The sequence below is a fragment of the Rhinichthys klamathensis genome, unplaced genomic scaffold, assembly GCF_029890125.1.
Source record: "Rhinichthys klamathensis goyatoka isolate OS25496 unplaced genomic scaffold, OSU_Roscu_1.1 h1tg000257l_1, whole genome shotgun sequence".
Taxonomy (NCBI): domain Eukaryota; kingdom Metazoa; phylum Chordata; class Actinopteri; order Cypriniformes; family Leuciscidae; genus Rhinichthys; species Rhinichthys klamathensis.
Window position 1 is genome coordinate 252,554 of NW_026606779.1, and position 14,352 is coordinate 266,905.

General features: G+C 38.2%; 1 protein-coding gene across 1 annotated transcript in view; it reads right to left on the minus strand.

Annotated features, from left to right (window-relative positions):
- Positions 1–1,184: 1,184 nt before the first annotated feature.
- Positions 1,185–14,352, minus strand: part of mospd2 (motile sperm domain containing 2) — a 29,927-nt gene continuing 16,759 nt past the window's right edge. Inside the window, exons 10-15 of the mRNA XM_056267275.1 lie at positions 9,481–9,596; positions 8,055–8,148; positions 6,578–6,674; positions 6,071–6,194; positions 5,504–5,606; positions 1,185–1,360 (exon numbers count right to left, since the gene is read on the minus strand). Of these exons, the coding sequence (XP_056123250.1) occupies positions 1,220–1,360; positions 5,504–5,606; positions 6,071–6,194; positions 6,578–6,674; positions 8,055–8,148; positions 9,481–9,596 (675 nt within the window). The 3' untranslated portion in view covers positions 1,185–1,219. The remainder of the gene's footprint in view (positions 1,361–5,503; positions 5,607–6,070; positions 6,195–6,577; positions 6,675–8,054; positions 8,149–9,480; positions 9,597–14,352) is intronic.

Below are 14,352 nucleotides of genomic sequence, written 5' to 3' on the forward strand. Positions count from 1 at the left end.
GAACACGACAGTGAGAGACCTGTCCCCGACCCGTAGACGAACACGACAGTGAGAGACCTGTCCCCGACCCGTAGACGAACACGACAGTGAGAGACCTGTCCCCGACCCGTAGACGAACACGACAGTGAGAGACCTGTCCCCGACCCGTAGACGAACACGACAGTGAGAGACCTGTCCCCGACCCGTAGACGAACACGACAGTGAGAGACCTGTCCCCGACCCGTAGACGAACACGACAGTGAGAGACCTGTCCCCGACCCGTAGACGAACACGACAGTGAGAGACCTGTCCCCGACCCGTAGACGAACACACGACAGTGAGAGACCTGTCCCCGACCCGTAGGCGCAGGGAAGCGACCCTCTCGTTCACCGGGGGAAACTCCAACACATGGCGACTGAGCTGATCGTATTTACTTTATTATATGTTTCTATTTACATCCTGTAATAATAACACATTGGCTGATGCATCATCCAACTTACATGTATATCTAAATATGTGACAATTTAAAAGTAAATTTTCTTTTAATTTTACATTTTATCGAGGCACAAAAAAGCACAGAAATGCCGATGATAAAAGTGTCGACAAAAAGTGTCATTTTATTGCTCATACATTCATTCATACTTTTATAAAATACTATATATATATTAAAAATCAAACTGAGTTAATTACATTTGCATGATCTTGAGAATTTGTACACAACATGTTTTATAAATTAAACTGGTTTATTCTCTGAGAGTGAGTGATAAAAACACACGATACAGTCGTTTCGGACCGGTTCTGATGACATCATCGTGAAGTTCTGGGTAAAAGCGCACCGTGACCCGATATATATATATATATACATATTAAAAAAATCAAAGTGAGTTAATTACATTTGCATGATCGTGTTTTATAAATTAAACTGGTTTATTCTCTCTGAGAGTGAGTGATAAAAACACACGATACAGTCGCCTGGGACCGGTTCTGATGACATCATCGTGATGCGCATGGTTCTGATGACATCATCGTGGTGTTCCGGGTAAAAGCGCACGGTTCTGATGACATCATGGTCCGTTTCTGATGACATCATCGTGGTGTTCCGGGTAAAAGCGCCCGGTTCTGATGACATCATCGTGGTGTTCCGGGTAAAAGCGCCCGGTTCTGATGACATCATCGTGGTGTTCCGGGTGAAAGCGCCCCGTGACCCGCTGCGGTTTGGCCTGTGAGCCTCAGGCCGGTTTCAGGAGGTCCACAGGGAGTAGGCCGTAGTGAAGCTGAGGGCCAGGAGAAACGACAGCAGAACCAGAAGAACTTTCTGCATCCACACACACCAGTCCAGCTTCTGCTCCAGTCGAGCATTCGTCAGCATCACACGCGTCAGCTGGAGGACACAACATGAGGAGGTTAATGTGTGCAATAACTCGCCCTTCTCGGGTCATTTTGACCCCAAACTCATTAAAAAAATTAAAAATTGAAAATTGGGTGTTCATCAGAGGGTCCAAGACTTTTGTAGCATTTGAACCACGAATACACCAAAAAATTAAAAATTAATGGATTCGGGGAGTTTTGTAATTGAAATTTTAAAAAGTAACAAATCCGTTCCCTCGGGTCAATCTGACCCCCTTAGGAATGACTGGAATGCAAGGATTGTTTCAGTTCACATAGAAAAACCTAAAAATACTCAATTCTGACTAAAAACTAAAAGCAAAAATTATTTTATAATATCTAGATGTGTGTCTGAATGCACACTGAAGAGAACTGGCTTTAGGACCCAGCGGAACAGCTCCTCTGCTCCATATAGAGCTATAAGCCCATCTAGAGTCAGGAAATATCATGTGTTATTATTATTATTCCACAAGAGGGCAAAGACTCCCAGTGTAATATATTTAGAGCTGAATTAAAAGGTTTATGCATTAAATTGTGAGTTATTTTGAATTGAAGTTGAAAGAATGTGAGGAATGTGCTTAAATTACTATCAATTCATTATTTATTGATCAAATCTAGTAATTTAAAGGTAAATTAAAATAACAAATCTCCAAAAAAAAATTGCATTAAAAAAATAGAACCAATATCAAAATGAAATAAAATTAGCTTTCTGGACAAAAAAAAAAAAAGATGTTTAATTTTAGGGCGAGGGAAAGATGTGTTACAAAGTGCGAGGAAATGATAATCAATAAATGAAATTAGAATAATAAGACACAATAGGGCAGTTAGCAATCAAATGAAATCAAAATTAATCTTTGCAATGAAGAGGAAACAGAAGCATTTAATGCAGATTAGAGCGACATGAACGCATTTAACCTGCGGTTACAAATGCATCAATAATGTTTTGATGTTTTAAACATAAATATTGATATTTTGAACATTGAAATTATTTAAATGTGGAATTAATCCGCCAGTAGGTGGCAGCACTGTTAATGAGTGAGTCACTGAATCATTCATTCAACCAATTTGTTCAAACAAACGGCTGATTCATTCAGAAATGCATTTGACTCTTGATGAGTGAGTCATTGAATCATTCACTCACTGATTTGTTTTAAAGGATTCATGAAGTAATGAAACACAGCTGTGTGTCGCTGGCTTTGTTTGGAACTATTTTCTTGGGCAAAATGGAGCAAAAACAGGCATTACTGCATCTAAAATGTAAGTCACACAATATTAACTTCTTTGTTTATTGAACTGTTGTAGTAAATCAATTTCACATTTGCAATGGTGTTGAAATTTGGAGAAGAACGGCCCTCTTTGTGTGACACTGATTAACTAAATCAAATGATGTAGTATTTTGGCCCCATTTCTTGAATATTGGGCGTGTTCAAACTGCATTTTAATAGACTAAATCAATGTACAAAAAACAATTGTTTTTTGTAAAGTGAGGTAAAGGTTAAAACAATCACGATATTACCGGAGACGATATATAATCGCACACCTCAACTGTAAACAGACGGGGGAAAAACATGTTTTTAGGAATAAAATGTTCTGTAAATCAGTCGATTGATATATGAGCTTCATATGAATAAAACTAAAGTTAGGTGTGTGAAGCTGCTGAAGTGGAGATTTCCACCTTTAAAGAGACGCATTGAGATTGACACCTACAGATGCAAATAGATAAAGTGCAATAAAATAAACACTTAAAGTCCCCCTGTAGTGAATCATTTTATCACTTAAAACTCATCTTTGATCACCAAAATGACATTTTCTTCATGCCTTAAAGGTGCTCTATGTAACTTTTCTACTAAAATGAATCCTTTTTTTATTGCCTGTGTGTGAAGGGGTTGTAATCACACATTAAAATGATCCACTTGTCGAGTTTTGCTATTACCTCTGAAGGCCAGTATTCCTATTTCTATGTGAAGTCTCCAGGTCGGATTTACCGCGAATTCCACCGGATGTGACGTGCACGCGCACTCCCGAGCCTCTCTCCTTATATACAGTCTATTGTAGACGGTCAGGGAGTTACGTCCGGTTAAAGGCGCACGTTTTTCGGCTTATATCTCAGTCAATCTTTGATCAATATTCCCAAGACTCTAATCCAGCCTTTCTCAAACTTTTTTCAGTCGGGGCACCTTTCAAAAGTGCATAAAATCTCAAGGCACCCCAGTGTAAAATATAAATTAAAAAATAACCCAAATGTAAATGCAAATGTCCTGTTTATTTAGACAGAACAGTAATGAACAGAGCATAATACGAACTGTAAATAACAATAATAATAACAACTTTACAGGGCTATCACTTTTGTGAAAAAATCCTGATCGATTTTTGAGACATAAACGTTCATTGAATCGATTGTAAAATCGATTTTCCATGTCTAAGGACGTTTCCATTTTCAGCGCCAAATATAGGCAAATCCACGGACAACTAACAGGCATTAGCACGAGCGTAAAGAACGCGCTTGAGACGCGCACAAGTCAGCAATATTTCTGATGATTTATTGGCATGAAGTTTCGTGCACAATGACAAACAGGAGTGCAAGATTCTCGAAAAACAATAAGCAGAGTGGACTGCCATAACATCAATGAAAAACATTACTGCAGGCTTCAACATGGCTGTGTTTACGATTAGAAATGTCAAACAAATTTCGCCTACGTAGGCGATTGTAGGCCGGATCTGTATCTGTATGCATGGGACTGTCTGAATACCGGCAGAATTCACATTTTTGTTGTAAAAAGAGACACGTTATGCAGAAGTATAGTATAGTTTGTATGTGTGTTTGTCAGAGCCTGCAGTTGCTGTGTGACGTGTTGTTGCTATAACGCGTTGCTATGGGTTGCGTCACTTGCGTCAAGTTGTGTGTGTGTCTTGCTTCGGTCTTGTGAGACGGATTTTTATGGTTAATTTTATATATATATATATTTATCTAAAATGAATTTACAATTTTATTAATACGTTCATATGTTTAAAAAGAAGAAGAATGTATTTATGTAAATTCAAATATATATATATATTTTTAGCCTACGTAATTTTTTGGCGGCACCCCTGACAAAGTCAGGGGGCACCCCAGTGTGCCGCGGCACCCACTTTGAGAAAGGCTGCTCTAATCGTTCGTAGTGCTGGACGGGGCCTTTCGAACGAGCCCACCCCCGAGGTCCAACTCGCCCGGCTCCCCGAGTTACAGGGGTCCCAGCGAACGGCGATCCGGTAGGGGGCGTCCCCGAGGCCCGCCACTCTAGCGTTCGGGTTCCCCTGGGACCTCCTCCCCCGAATTTGAGCTCTCTGGGTCTTGGCGTTCCAGAGATACAAGCGATTTTCTTCTGAGATCGTGACGTCACCGGCGTCCGCAATTTTGCAGCGCGCCCGATGGTTTTCTGCTAATATCTCCGCGAAAACACCACCAAAAACTATGGAACTTATATGGTTCTTTTCAGCTCGACTAGATGGTCCCAACGAGCTCGGTGCTCGCCGAATCCGTCAAGTATTCGCCGAGATATTTGCGTAATAGACGGTATTGTCTATGAGTTCGAGCGCTCTTGTAAAATTTGGTTGCAATCCGAAACATCACCACTAGAGGCCGCTAAAAGTTACGTAGAGCACCTTTAAATAAAATATCTTGAATGTAACTCGACACCCTCGCCTCATTTAGTATGCGCGGCTCTATGAATATGCAGATGAGCCCCGCCTCCACTCACTCACTCAGCTCAGAGATCCACTGGTTGACGATCACACGTTGATCTGATTGGTTACAAGGTCGTTTGTGACGTCAGAAACACCAGCGATTTCAAACCGTGTTTTTGAGACTGTCTTTGGTTCACTGCAGTTTTAAGGAGGAAATACTCAGCAATGCTGTCGACTTATGAACTTACACATGCTTTAAGCGTATTAATAACACCACATAGACACATAAACAACATTAAACGCTGGATTCTCACCACAGGGGGACTTTAAGTGTATTCTGCATGTTTATTTTGCACTAGTCTGAAAGACATGTAATGGAAGCAAAATAGAGCAGAATCTCATAATTAACCAAAAAAAAAAAACCCTTTTGCCTTATGAAAGTAAATGGAGTGAGTGCTGAAGAACAAGTTCTCACCATCGTCTGCAGATCCTGATGCTCATTGGTGGACGTCACTGACGAACTATCGAATGAATTGCTGAGAATAGACTTGGGACTCTCTAGGACGTGACAGCGTAGCCTGTGGGAAACATGATAGGACTGATATTAGTGTGACTCCTGGTTAAAGCAGCTGTGATCTGCCATCTCACGCCAGCGTAACATCATCTTATACAGCAAACACTGATGCTATATCACCGCAGTGTCCGGTTAATCAGGCGTCTCGCTGCGTCATGCAGATCCAACACTCATACTGGGATATACACTCAAACCTACATTTATTCCCACCTTCAACATTTTTCACATTATCTCAGTTTAGAAAATGGTAATAAAATGACAAGAACTCAGTTGATATTTCACTGGTTTTGTCCATCGACTGTCTCGCAAATGAAGCTGTTAAATGGACAAACCAGTGAAATATCCACTGATCTGAGAACTCTGAGTTCTGCTCATATTTCATTACCATTTTCTAAACTATAGCGAATAAACTGATAATGTGAGAAATGTTGAAGGTGTCTGAATACATTTGTGTGTGTGTGCCGTCACCTGTGCTCCATGATTTTGGCTTTTGAAACCTCCTTCCAGAACTGAGATAACTCTGGGACTCCAGTGCCGCTCTCCGTCTCTGCTGCCATGACCAGGAACCGGTCCTGAGGAGACGCCTGGAAGCCTGACACACACACACACACACACACACACACACACACACACACACACACACACACACACACACACACACACACACACACATCAATCGATGCCGTAGTAGATAAAACACTATTCAAAATGGTGTCTTGTTAGATTTATGAGCTTCAATCTGTTGGTTGCGATCCACTGCCATTATAAAGCTTGGAAGAGCCAGGACATTTATTAATATAACTCTGATTGTATTCGTCTGAAAGAAGAGTGTCATACACACATAGGATGGCTTGAGGGAGAGTAAATCATGGGCTAATGTTCATTCTAAAGTGAGCTATCCTTTTAAGACTTCAGAGATAAAGTTTCTGTGACACGGGCAGAACAGAAGGCCGGTGTTCATGATGAGGTGTTTACCTCCGTGAAGAGAAACCACGATGTCCACACTGGACCCGGGCGCACAGCTGCTGTTACTGGGCTTTACCCGGTACTTCTCTGGAGCCGTGGTCCGTACCTGCACACACACACACCACAAATGAGACCCAATAAAGGGACTAACACAGCTATATGAAGCCTGTAAGCCTGAAGGGCATTGGGGACGCTGTCAAAATGTTGTGTAAACAAAAGCATCTCTTTAAATAGAGCAACTCCCAAACTACAGTAAACCAATACGCCACAGAGCCGGCTCTGCAAAACAAACACGTGTAACTTATGAACTACCAAAGAGATGTTCTGCAAAGCGCCTGGGTTTATAACCGTAGAGAGTGTAGAGAGACCAATGCCATCATCAGCAGAGTCCAGTCGCCTTCTATACAGCGCTTTAACAGTGTAGAGTTTCACAGCAGCTTTACAGTGATAACAGGAGATTACAGTAACAGTGTTTAGGCTTTACAGCAGCTCTAGAATATAGAATAAAGTTAGTTAAACTTCCGTTGCAAAGATCATTAGTTATTAACTTAGGAGCCGCTGACACGTCACCGCTCTACTGAAGACAGAAACAATAAATTGTTGCTTTTATGAATTATACAGGTTTTTTTATTATTAAAATTTAATTAAACCATTAAAATGGAATCCAGAAAACTTGAAACAGAAAACAGATTTTTTTTTTTATAATAATAATTTTTTTTTTTTTTTTTACATATTTCATAGAGCCCTAAACATGTAAAGTTTTATTAAACTTATAGGGTTTCCTTCATGGCACCATTTTATGGATTAGTTTTAATTAATGAAATAACCCATTAAACATGAAAGTATTATGCAATCTTGTGAAAATCCAGCTTTTAATGTCGATTATATGTCTATGTGGTGTTTTTAATATGTAACTCGACACCCTCACCTCATTTAGTATGCGCGGTTCTATGAATATGCAAATGAGCCCCGCCTCCACTCACTCCCTCAGCTCAGAGATCCACTGGTTGACGATCACACGTTGATCTGATTGGTTACAAGGTCGTTTGTGACGTCAGAAACACCAGCGATTTCAAACCGTGTTTTTGAGACTGTCTTTGGTTCACTGCAGTTTTAAGCAGGAAATACTCAGCAATGCTGTCGACTTATGAACTTACACATGCTTTAAGCGTATTAATAACACCAAATAGACACATAAACAAACTGGATTTTCATCACAGGGGGACTTTAACTATTGAAACATGAAAGTATTATGCAATAATTAAAGACATCTCTCCTTTTCTTCTAAGAGTGTATTTTTAACCATGTTAAAATGGTGTAATATTTATGAGTTTGATTGTGTTTATTGAAGTGTGACTCCGCCCACAAGCTCTTCTGATTGGGTGTGATTTGTGATTGATTGTGTCGCTTCTGTTGTGGACTGGCTAATCGCTAATCGTATCACGTCTGGTCGGGATTCCCTTTAAAACTGATAATCGAGTCTCACCTTAAAGGCCACGTGATTTGTGGTGACGTTGTTGAGGACGATCAAACACCTCTTCTCTGATTCTTTAGCACCGAAGCTGAGCTCCTCTGCTGGACTGGAGGAACACACACACACACACATGGTTATCAAGAACCCATACACAACCTTTACTAACAGTTAACAGAAAAAAACCCCCAGGTTTGATTCATTTCTGTGATTCACAACTCTGATTCATTGTCATTTTAGAAATGTTCTCTAAAGTCTCCATCTGTCATTTTTCATATATTGTAAATCTTTAGTGATGCACGATATATCGGCCACCATATCGGTATCGGCCGATATCGGTTCATTTTAACGTTATCATTATCGGCCCAATAGGAAAATGTGGCTGATATATTGAATCTGATAAATAGTGTATTATTCCCTTCAACATGATGGCTTTGAATTGCTTGAAATATGATTGGAATCACTTCAAAAAAGGAAAATATGGTTCAGTGCAACAAGTCCGTCATATCGGTTACATAAAATTATAATAAGAACATCATTATAATGTGTTTGGGACTCGGGTTTTACTGGTGAGGCTTTTGTTTTTGTAATCAGGCTCTCAAAAATTACATACAAATTTGGATTCGGATTATCAGCCACCATATCGGTATCGGCCGATATCGGTTCCTTTTAATGTTATCATTATCGGCCCAATAGGATTTGTCTGATATATTGAATCTGATAAATAGTGTATTATTTCCTTGAGCTGAGACTCTTCAGATGCGCACTGTTCAACATTATGCTTTTGAATTGCTTGAAATATGATTGGAAAACACTTCAAAAAAGTAAAATATGGTTCAGTCTGTCATATCGGTTACATAAAATTATAATAAGAACATCATAATTGTGTGTTTGGGACGTGGCTTTTACTGGTGAGGCTTTTGTTTTTGTAATCAGGCTCTCAAAAATTACACACAAATTTGGATTTTGATTATCGGCCAATATATCGGTTATCGGCTTTCAAATATAAATAATTATCGGTATCGGACAAAATGTTCATATCGGTGTATCCCTATAAATATTGCTGTTCATAACGATGTGTTGTGATATTGGTGCATATTTAAAGCATCAATTAAATCATACCTTTTTTTCTTAAGCTTATTAAAAACTCGTTTTAATGTTATATGCATTGTTTAAATGCTATGGGGTTGCAGTTTTTGTGATGTTGCCAGGTTTGACGACTTTTACTTATTATAAATGTTTTGTTTAAGTCTTTTTGGTTTGAATTTTTGACATGTTCTGTTTTACTGTGTGTGTATTGTGAAGCACTTTAGTCAACATTCGTGTTGTTATAAGGTGCTATATGAATAAACTTTGACCTTTTGATATAAATGAAAATGATTAAATCTGACTTTAGTAAACCATGGCTTGAGTATAGAAGCAGGTTTGTCAGTGTGTGTACCTGATGTGCAGTAGTGTGCCCTTGAAAGTGGTCGTGGGTTTTCTAGCCCCTCTCAGGCGGCCCGGTTCTCCTCTGTCGAGATCATCTGACCTTTGACCTTCTTCAATGAAATTCACCTGTGAAACACACACAACATGATGGCATTTTGTATTTTCACAATGATGTGATAATAATGGAAACGCATGACATCAGCTCCGTGAATGTGTTCTGAACTTTTGAAACTGATTAATTTTTTTAACATTTTACAAACAAGAAATGATACAAAAGGAAGACATTGAAAGAGAGGGTTACAATACAGATAACAATGTTTTTTTTTTTAAGAAAATAGTAGATAAATAAATACGCTTTTCATTTTTTATGAAAGTTATGGCAACGTAGTTGAGCAGGTCGCGACTTTATACAAATTAAAAGTAAATACCAATGAGAGCAATGATCAATGCATCACAAAAGTCAAACATTATGATAATTTCAACCGATTTTATTTTATTGTATGCATTATTTATTTTGTCTGGAAATTAATGTTTTGTATATTAAACATTGCAATTCAATTGTCATACACGTTGTTGATCTTAAATATGTAATTTGAGTAGCAACATTTATGCAATTAATGACAAAAGTACGTCTTCACCCTTCATTCAAATATTATTAAAGATTTTGAAGTCAAATTGCATAGTCGAAATTTTTGGCACATGCAAAAAAAAAAAAAAAAAAAAGAGAGAGAGAGAGAGAGATAAATAAATATTAATAATTATTATCTTGTAGTCAATGTTTGCTTTTTCCTGTCAGCTTTTGTCTTGCACAGTGTTTTGCATAGTAAAATAAAGCAAAATTTATCATTTTTAATGAGTTATGGCGAGCAAATGAAATAAAACACAAAGCTGAAACCAGAACAAAGGGCCCATGTGAACACGAGTCCTCATGTCATGTGACTTCACACACACCACTTTAACCCTTGCAGGAACTTTTCTCCACTTCAGTCTCGAGCCGACGAACACACACACACACACACACACACACACACGTGGGAGAAGTGAAAACTGCTGAACACACACTTTCTTTGTGCTCGTGCTGCAGAAGTGTGTGAAGCAAAGTTGAAGCGAAACTTGGCGTGACCGAACCACAGATGCAGTGTGTCGGGGGTCAAAGGGTCAAAGGTCACCGTGTCAGTCGGCCGTACGAGGCGTTCAGCGATTAAACAGGCAGGTTTGATTTGAAATGTTCTGGACTTTATTCAGTGCTTGATTGAAAATGTGAAAAATTAAACATCTGAACTAGATTACAGGAAATGTTTTTCACACAAGATTACATTTTACAGTACGTCAGTAAATCAATCAATCATCATTTTATTGGTAACTCTTTACAATAAGCTCCCATTAGTTAATGTTGGTTAATGCATTGGTTAAAACAATCAAGCTGATCATAGTTAGTTCATGTCAGATCCATTAAACAATATTAGATACAACGTTTGATTTTAATAATGTATTAATTAATTTTGATAAACTGTAGAATAAATGCTGTATAAATACTGTTTATTGCTAGTTCATGTTAACTAATGTGGACCTAAAGTGTAAAGTGTTACCAGTTAATTGATCATTAGTGATGAAATGATTATATTGTATTATATATATCCATCTTTGGCAAACACTCCGTATTGAATCACAGTATCGATCAGAGAAATCACTCATAATAAGAACACACATTTTCTAAAAAAAAACAGACTTGTCTTCATAGGTTTGTTAATTAATACTGGATCATATATCTAATATATGAAATGTTAAAAATGTGGAAAAGTCACATTCAGCTTCATTTGACGGAGTGTTTGTTCATAACTGAAATGATTAGTGGCTCTATAATAACAATAACTCGAGTTACAGATGCTTGAGTGTTAGAAATGGTTAATTATCATAACGATACAGTAATGAAGAAGGCAATCACATGACAGTGGTGTACAGCAGTTCCTCTGTGAGCTTTTAGGGCTCACACACACTCGTTACGCGCGGTGAATCGAGTCGCGTTAGCTGTGTTTCTGAAAGCTGGCTGGCGTTTGCCTGAATATGTGCACAAAACCCCGTGTTTTTCCCTTTACGGCCTTGGAATCAATTGATTCACTGTGTTTTTGACAGTCAGACTCAGAAAATGTAACCATAATTGTGTTTGAGGAACTAGATTTATGATTTTAGAATATTTTTAACAAGCATTAATTGTTTTTGACTGTATTCTATTTTTTAAGCATTATTTATTAAAACATATGTGTTCATATGAAGAATCAGTAACTGCACTGATTTAAGTCATTCGAGTCTTAAAGCGTCGTTCACTTTAAATAAAAATACAGATATTTTGAAGAAATTTGAGGTCCAAACAACACCTCAATTACTTTCATTATTTGGATGAAAAAACGCCAAGATGTTTTTAAAATATCATCTTTTGTGTTCCACAGAAAGTAGCAGTTAATCGAATCATTCATTCAAGAGATTCGTTCAAAAACGCTGATTCATCTAGTAATGAAACTAGTATTGGAGTGAGTCATTGAATCATTCAATCAAGAGATGTGTTCAAAAACACTGATTCATCCAGTAATGAAACAAGTATGTGAGTGAGTCATTGAATCATTCATTCAAGAGATTCATTCAAAAACGCTGATTCATCCAGTAATGAAACAAGTATTTGAGTCATTGAATCATTCATTCAAGAGATTTGTTTAAAAACGCTGATTCATCCAGTAATGAAACAAGTATGTGAGTGAGTCATTGAATCATTCATTCAAGAGATTCGTTCAAAAACATTGATTCATCCAGTAATGAAACAAGTATTGGAGTGAGACATTGAATCATTCATTCAAGAGATTCATTCAAAAACGCTGATTCATCCAGTAATGAAACAAGTATTTGAGTCATTGAATCATTCATTCAAGAGATTTGTTTAAAAACGCTGATTCATCCAGTAATGAAACAAGTATTGGAGTGAGTCATTGAATCATTCATTCAAGAGATTCGTTCAAAAACGCTGATTCATCCAGTAATGAAACATTTGAGTGAGTCATTGAATCATTCACTCAAATTAATGAAACATTTTCGAAATGACTGTAGCAATTAACATTTTGTCAGAACTTCTAGTAAATTACATGTTATTTTGTTTAATTGTCTGCTCAGAATCATGGGAGAATCACAATTAATTTGAAACGATTGTGATTCTCAATTTATCCAGGACCGTGCAGGATCTCGTTGTACACATTTAATTCAGACTCGCATCTCAGATAAAACATTTAAATTTTCTGTGACGCTGCAGATTGAAATGAATCTAAATGCTTTCATAATTGACAAATTTTTGCAGATATTTTCGCTGTAGAAATAAAGCTGACTTGATTTGTGGATTCAGAAACACGTTGCAGGAACGCAGATGCTCCAGAACCGGTTCTCGATCTCCGACAGCAAACTTTAGTGTGTTTGAGCCCTTATGAGTTTAACATCATAACACAAAAATAACAATGTAAAACTGCAACAAAAAAAACAACTTCATTTAGATCTGATTGATCAAACTGAATAAACCCCGTAACCAGACGGTAGTTCGTTAAAGAGAAATCAATGGAAGTGATTATAATCATGTGCAATGCCACTGAGGTGCTTTGAAACGTGTGAAACGGGAGCGTGGAGCGAGCACGAGCGTCCTGTGCGGTGTTGAAACGGGATGGACCGATGAATCTGCTGTGGATCTGGAAACTTCAGGCACTTGCGGGTGTGGAAACATCTACATATCTTACCAGTCCTTGTTTTAACACACAGACAGAGAGGCACATCAGGAACACATGCCTGAGGATAACGCAGCGCACTGAAGAGTCCTCCAAACTCTTATGGAAAAGAGTTAAAAGCCGGGAATCAAATCAAACATGAGCCTTTGATTTGAAGCGAAATATAATGTTAGGAATCTTGCAGTCAGGAATCAGTTGCTCTGGAGAACGACTGGGATTCTGATCGCTCGATTAGAGCCGCGCGATACTGGGGAAACTGACCTTGCGATGTTTTGCTGTTCTGCGATATATACTGCCAGGGTTCTCAAGTTTGATCAAAAGCTTGGAGTGAGATCACATGCGGTTAGGGGAGGAGCCTTAATGGAGCCCCGCCCCCTCCCATCCCCGCCCCCAATTTTACCCATTGTTCATAATAACCAGCACAAATTGAAATTATAGCAGTTGGTAAATCTGATAAATGACAGAGCAATTCATCACATCACATATAGGCATACTCTTTAATGTTATATTTCAAAATTACAAATAACAAATTGTTTCAAACAGTTTGGAAAAACAAATATTTTTGCATTTTTCCCTGATATCTTTGAAAAATACAAATGCAATAGCAATGATTAGGCTATGCTTAGTATGTTTTGACAGGATATAAAATATTACCCAGGGCACTCTGCTTTAATACACGTAGCCTTAATGTAACTAGAAAGACTATTAATACAGTAAAATATATAATTTAAAATAAAATTAAGAAATACATCTTAATTCCTTCCCATAACATTTCCCTTAGTTTCAGATAACTAGCCAAACTGAGTCAAAGCTTCTGGCCTGGTTGCAAAGTAGTTGTAGAGTTTTTGACTGCATCAATAATGTATACGAGGGGCTATATATTAAATGTTCTAGCCTAAAAATGTTAGACGAGCTTTCTTCCAACTTACATTCTCCATGACGACGTGTGTTCGCGCGATGTCGCGGTGGCCGAGAATATGTCCGTCAACTTCCGTGTGTTCGCGGACTTCACGCATCTATGTTGCCTACTAGTAACGAACGCAATCTGGCCGAGATACGGACGCGCTGGCGGCAGGAAACTTCACTTTGTGTGCCTGCGCCTCGTATACAACGTTATATATAAAGCT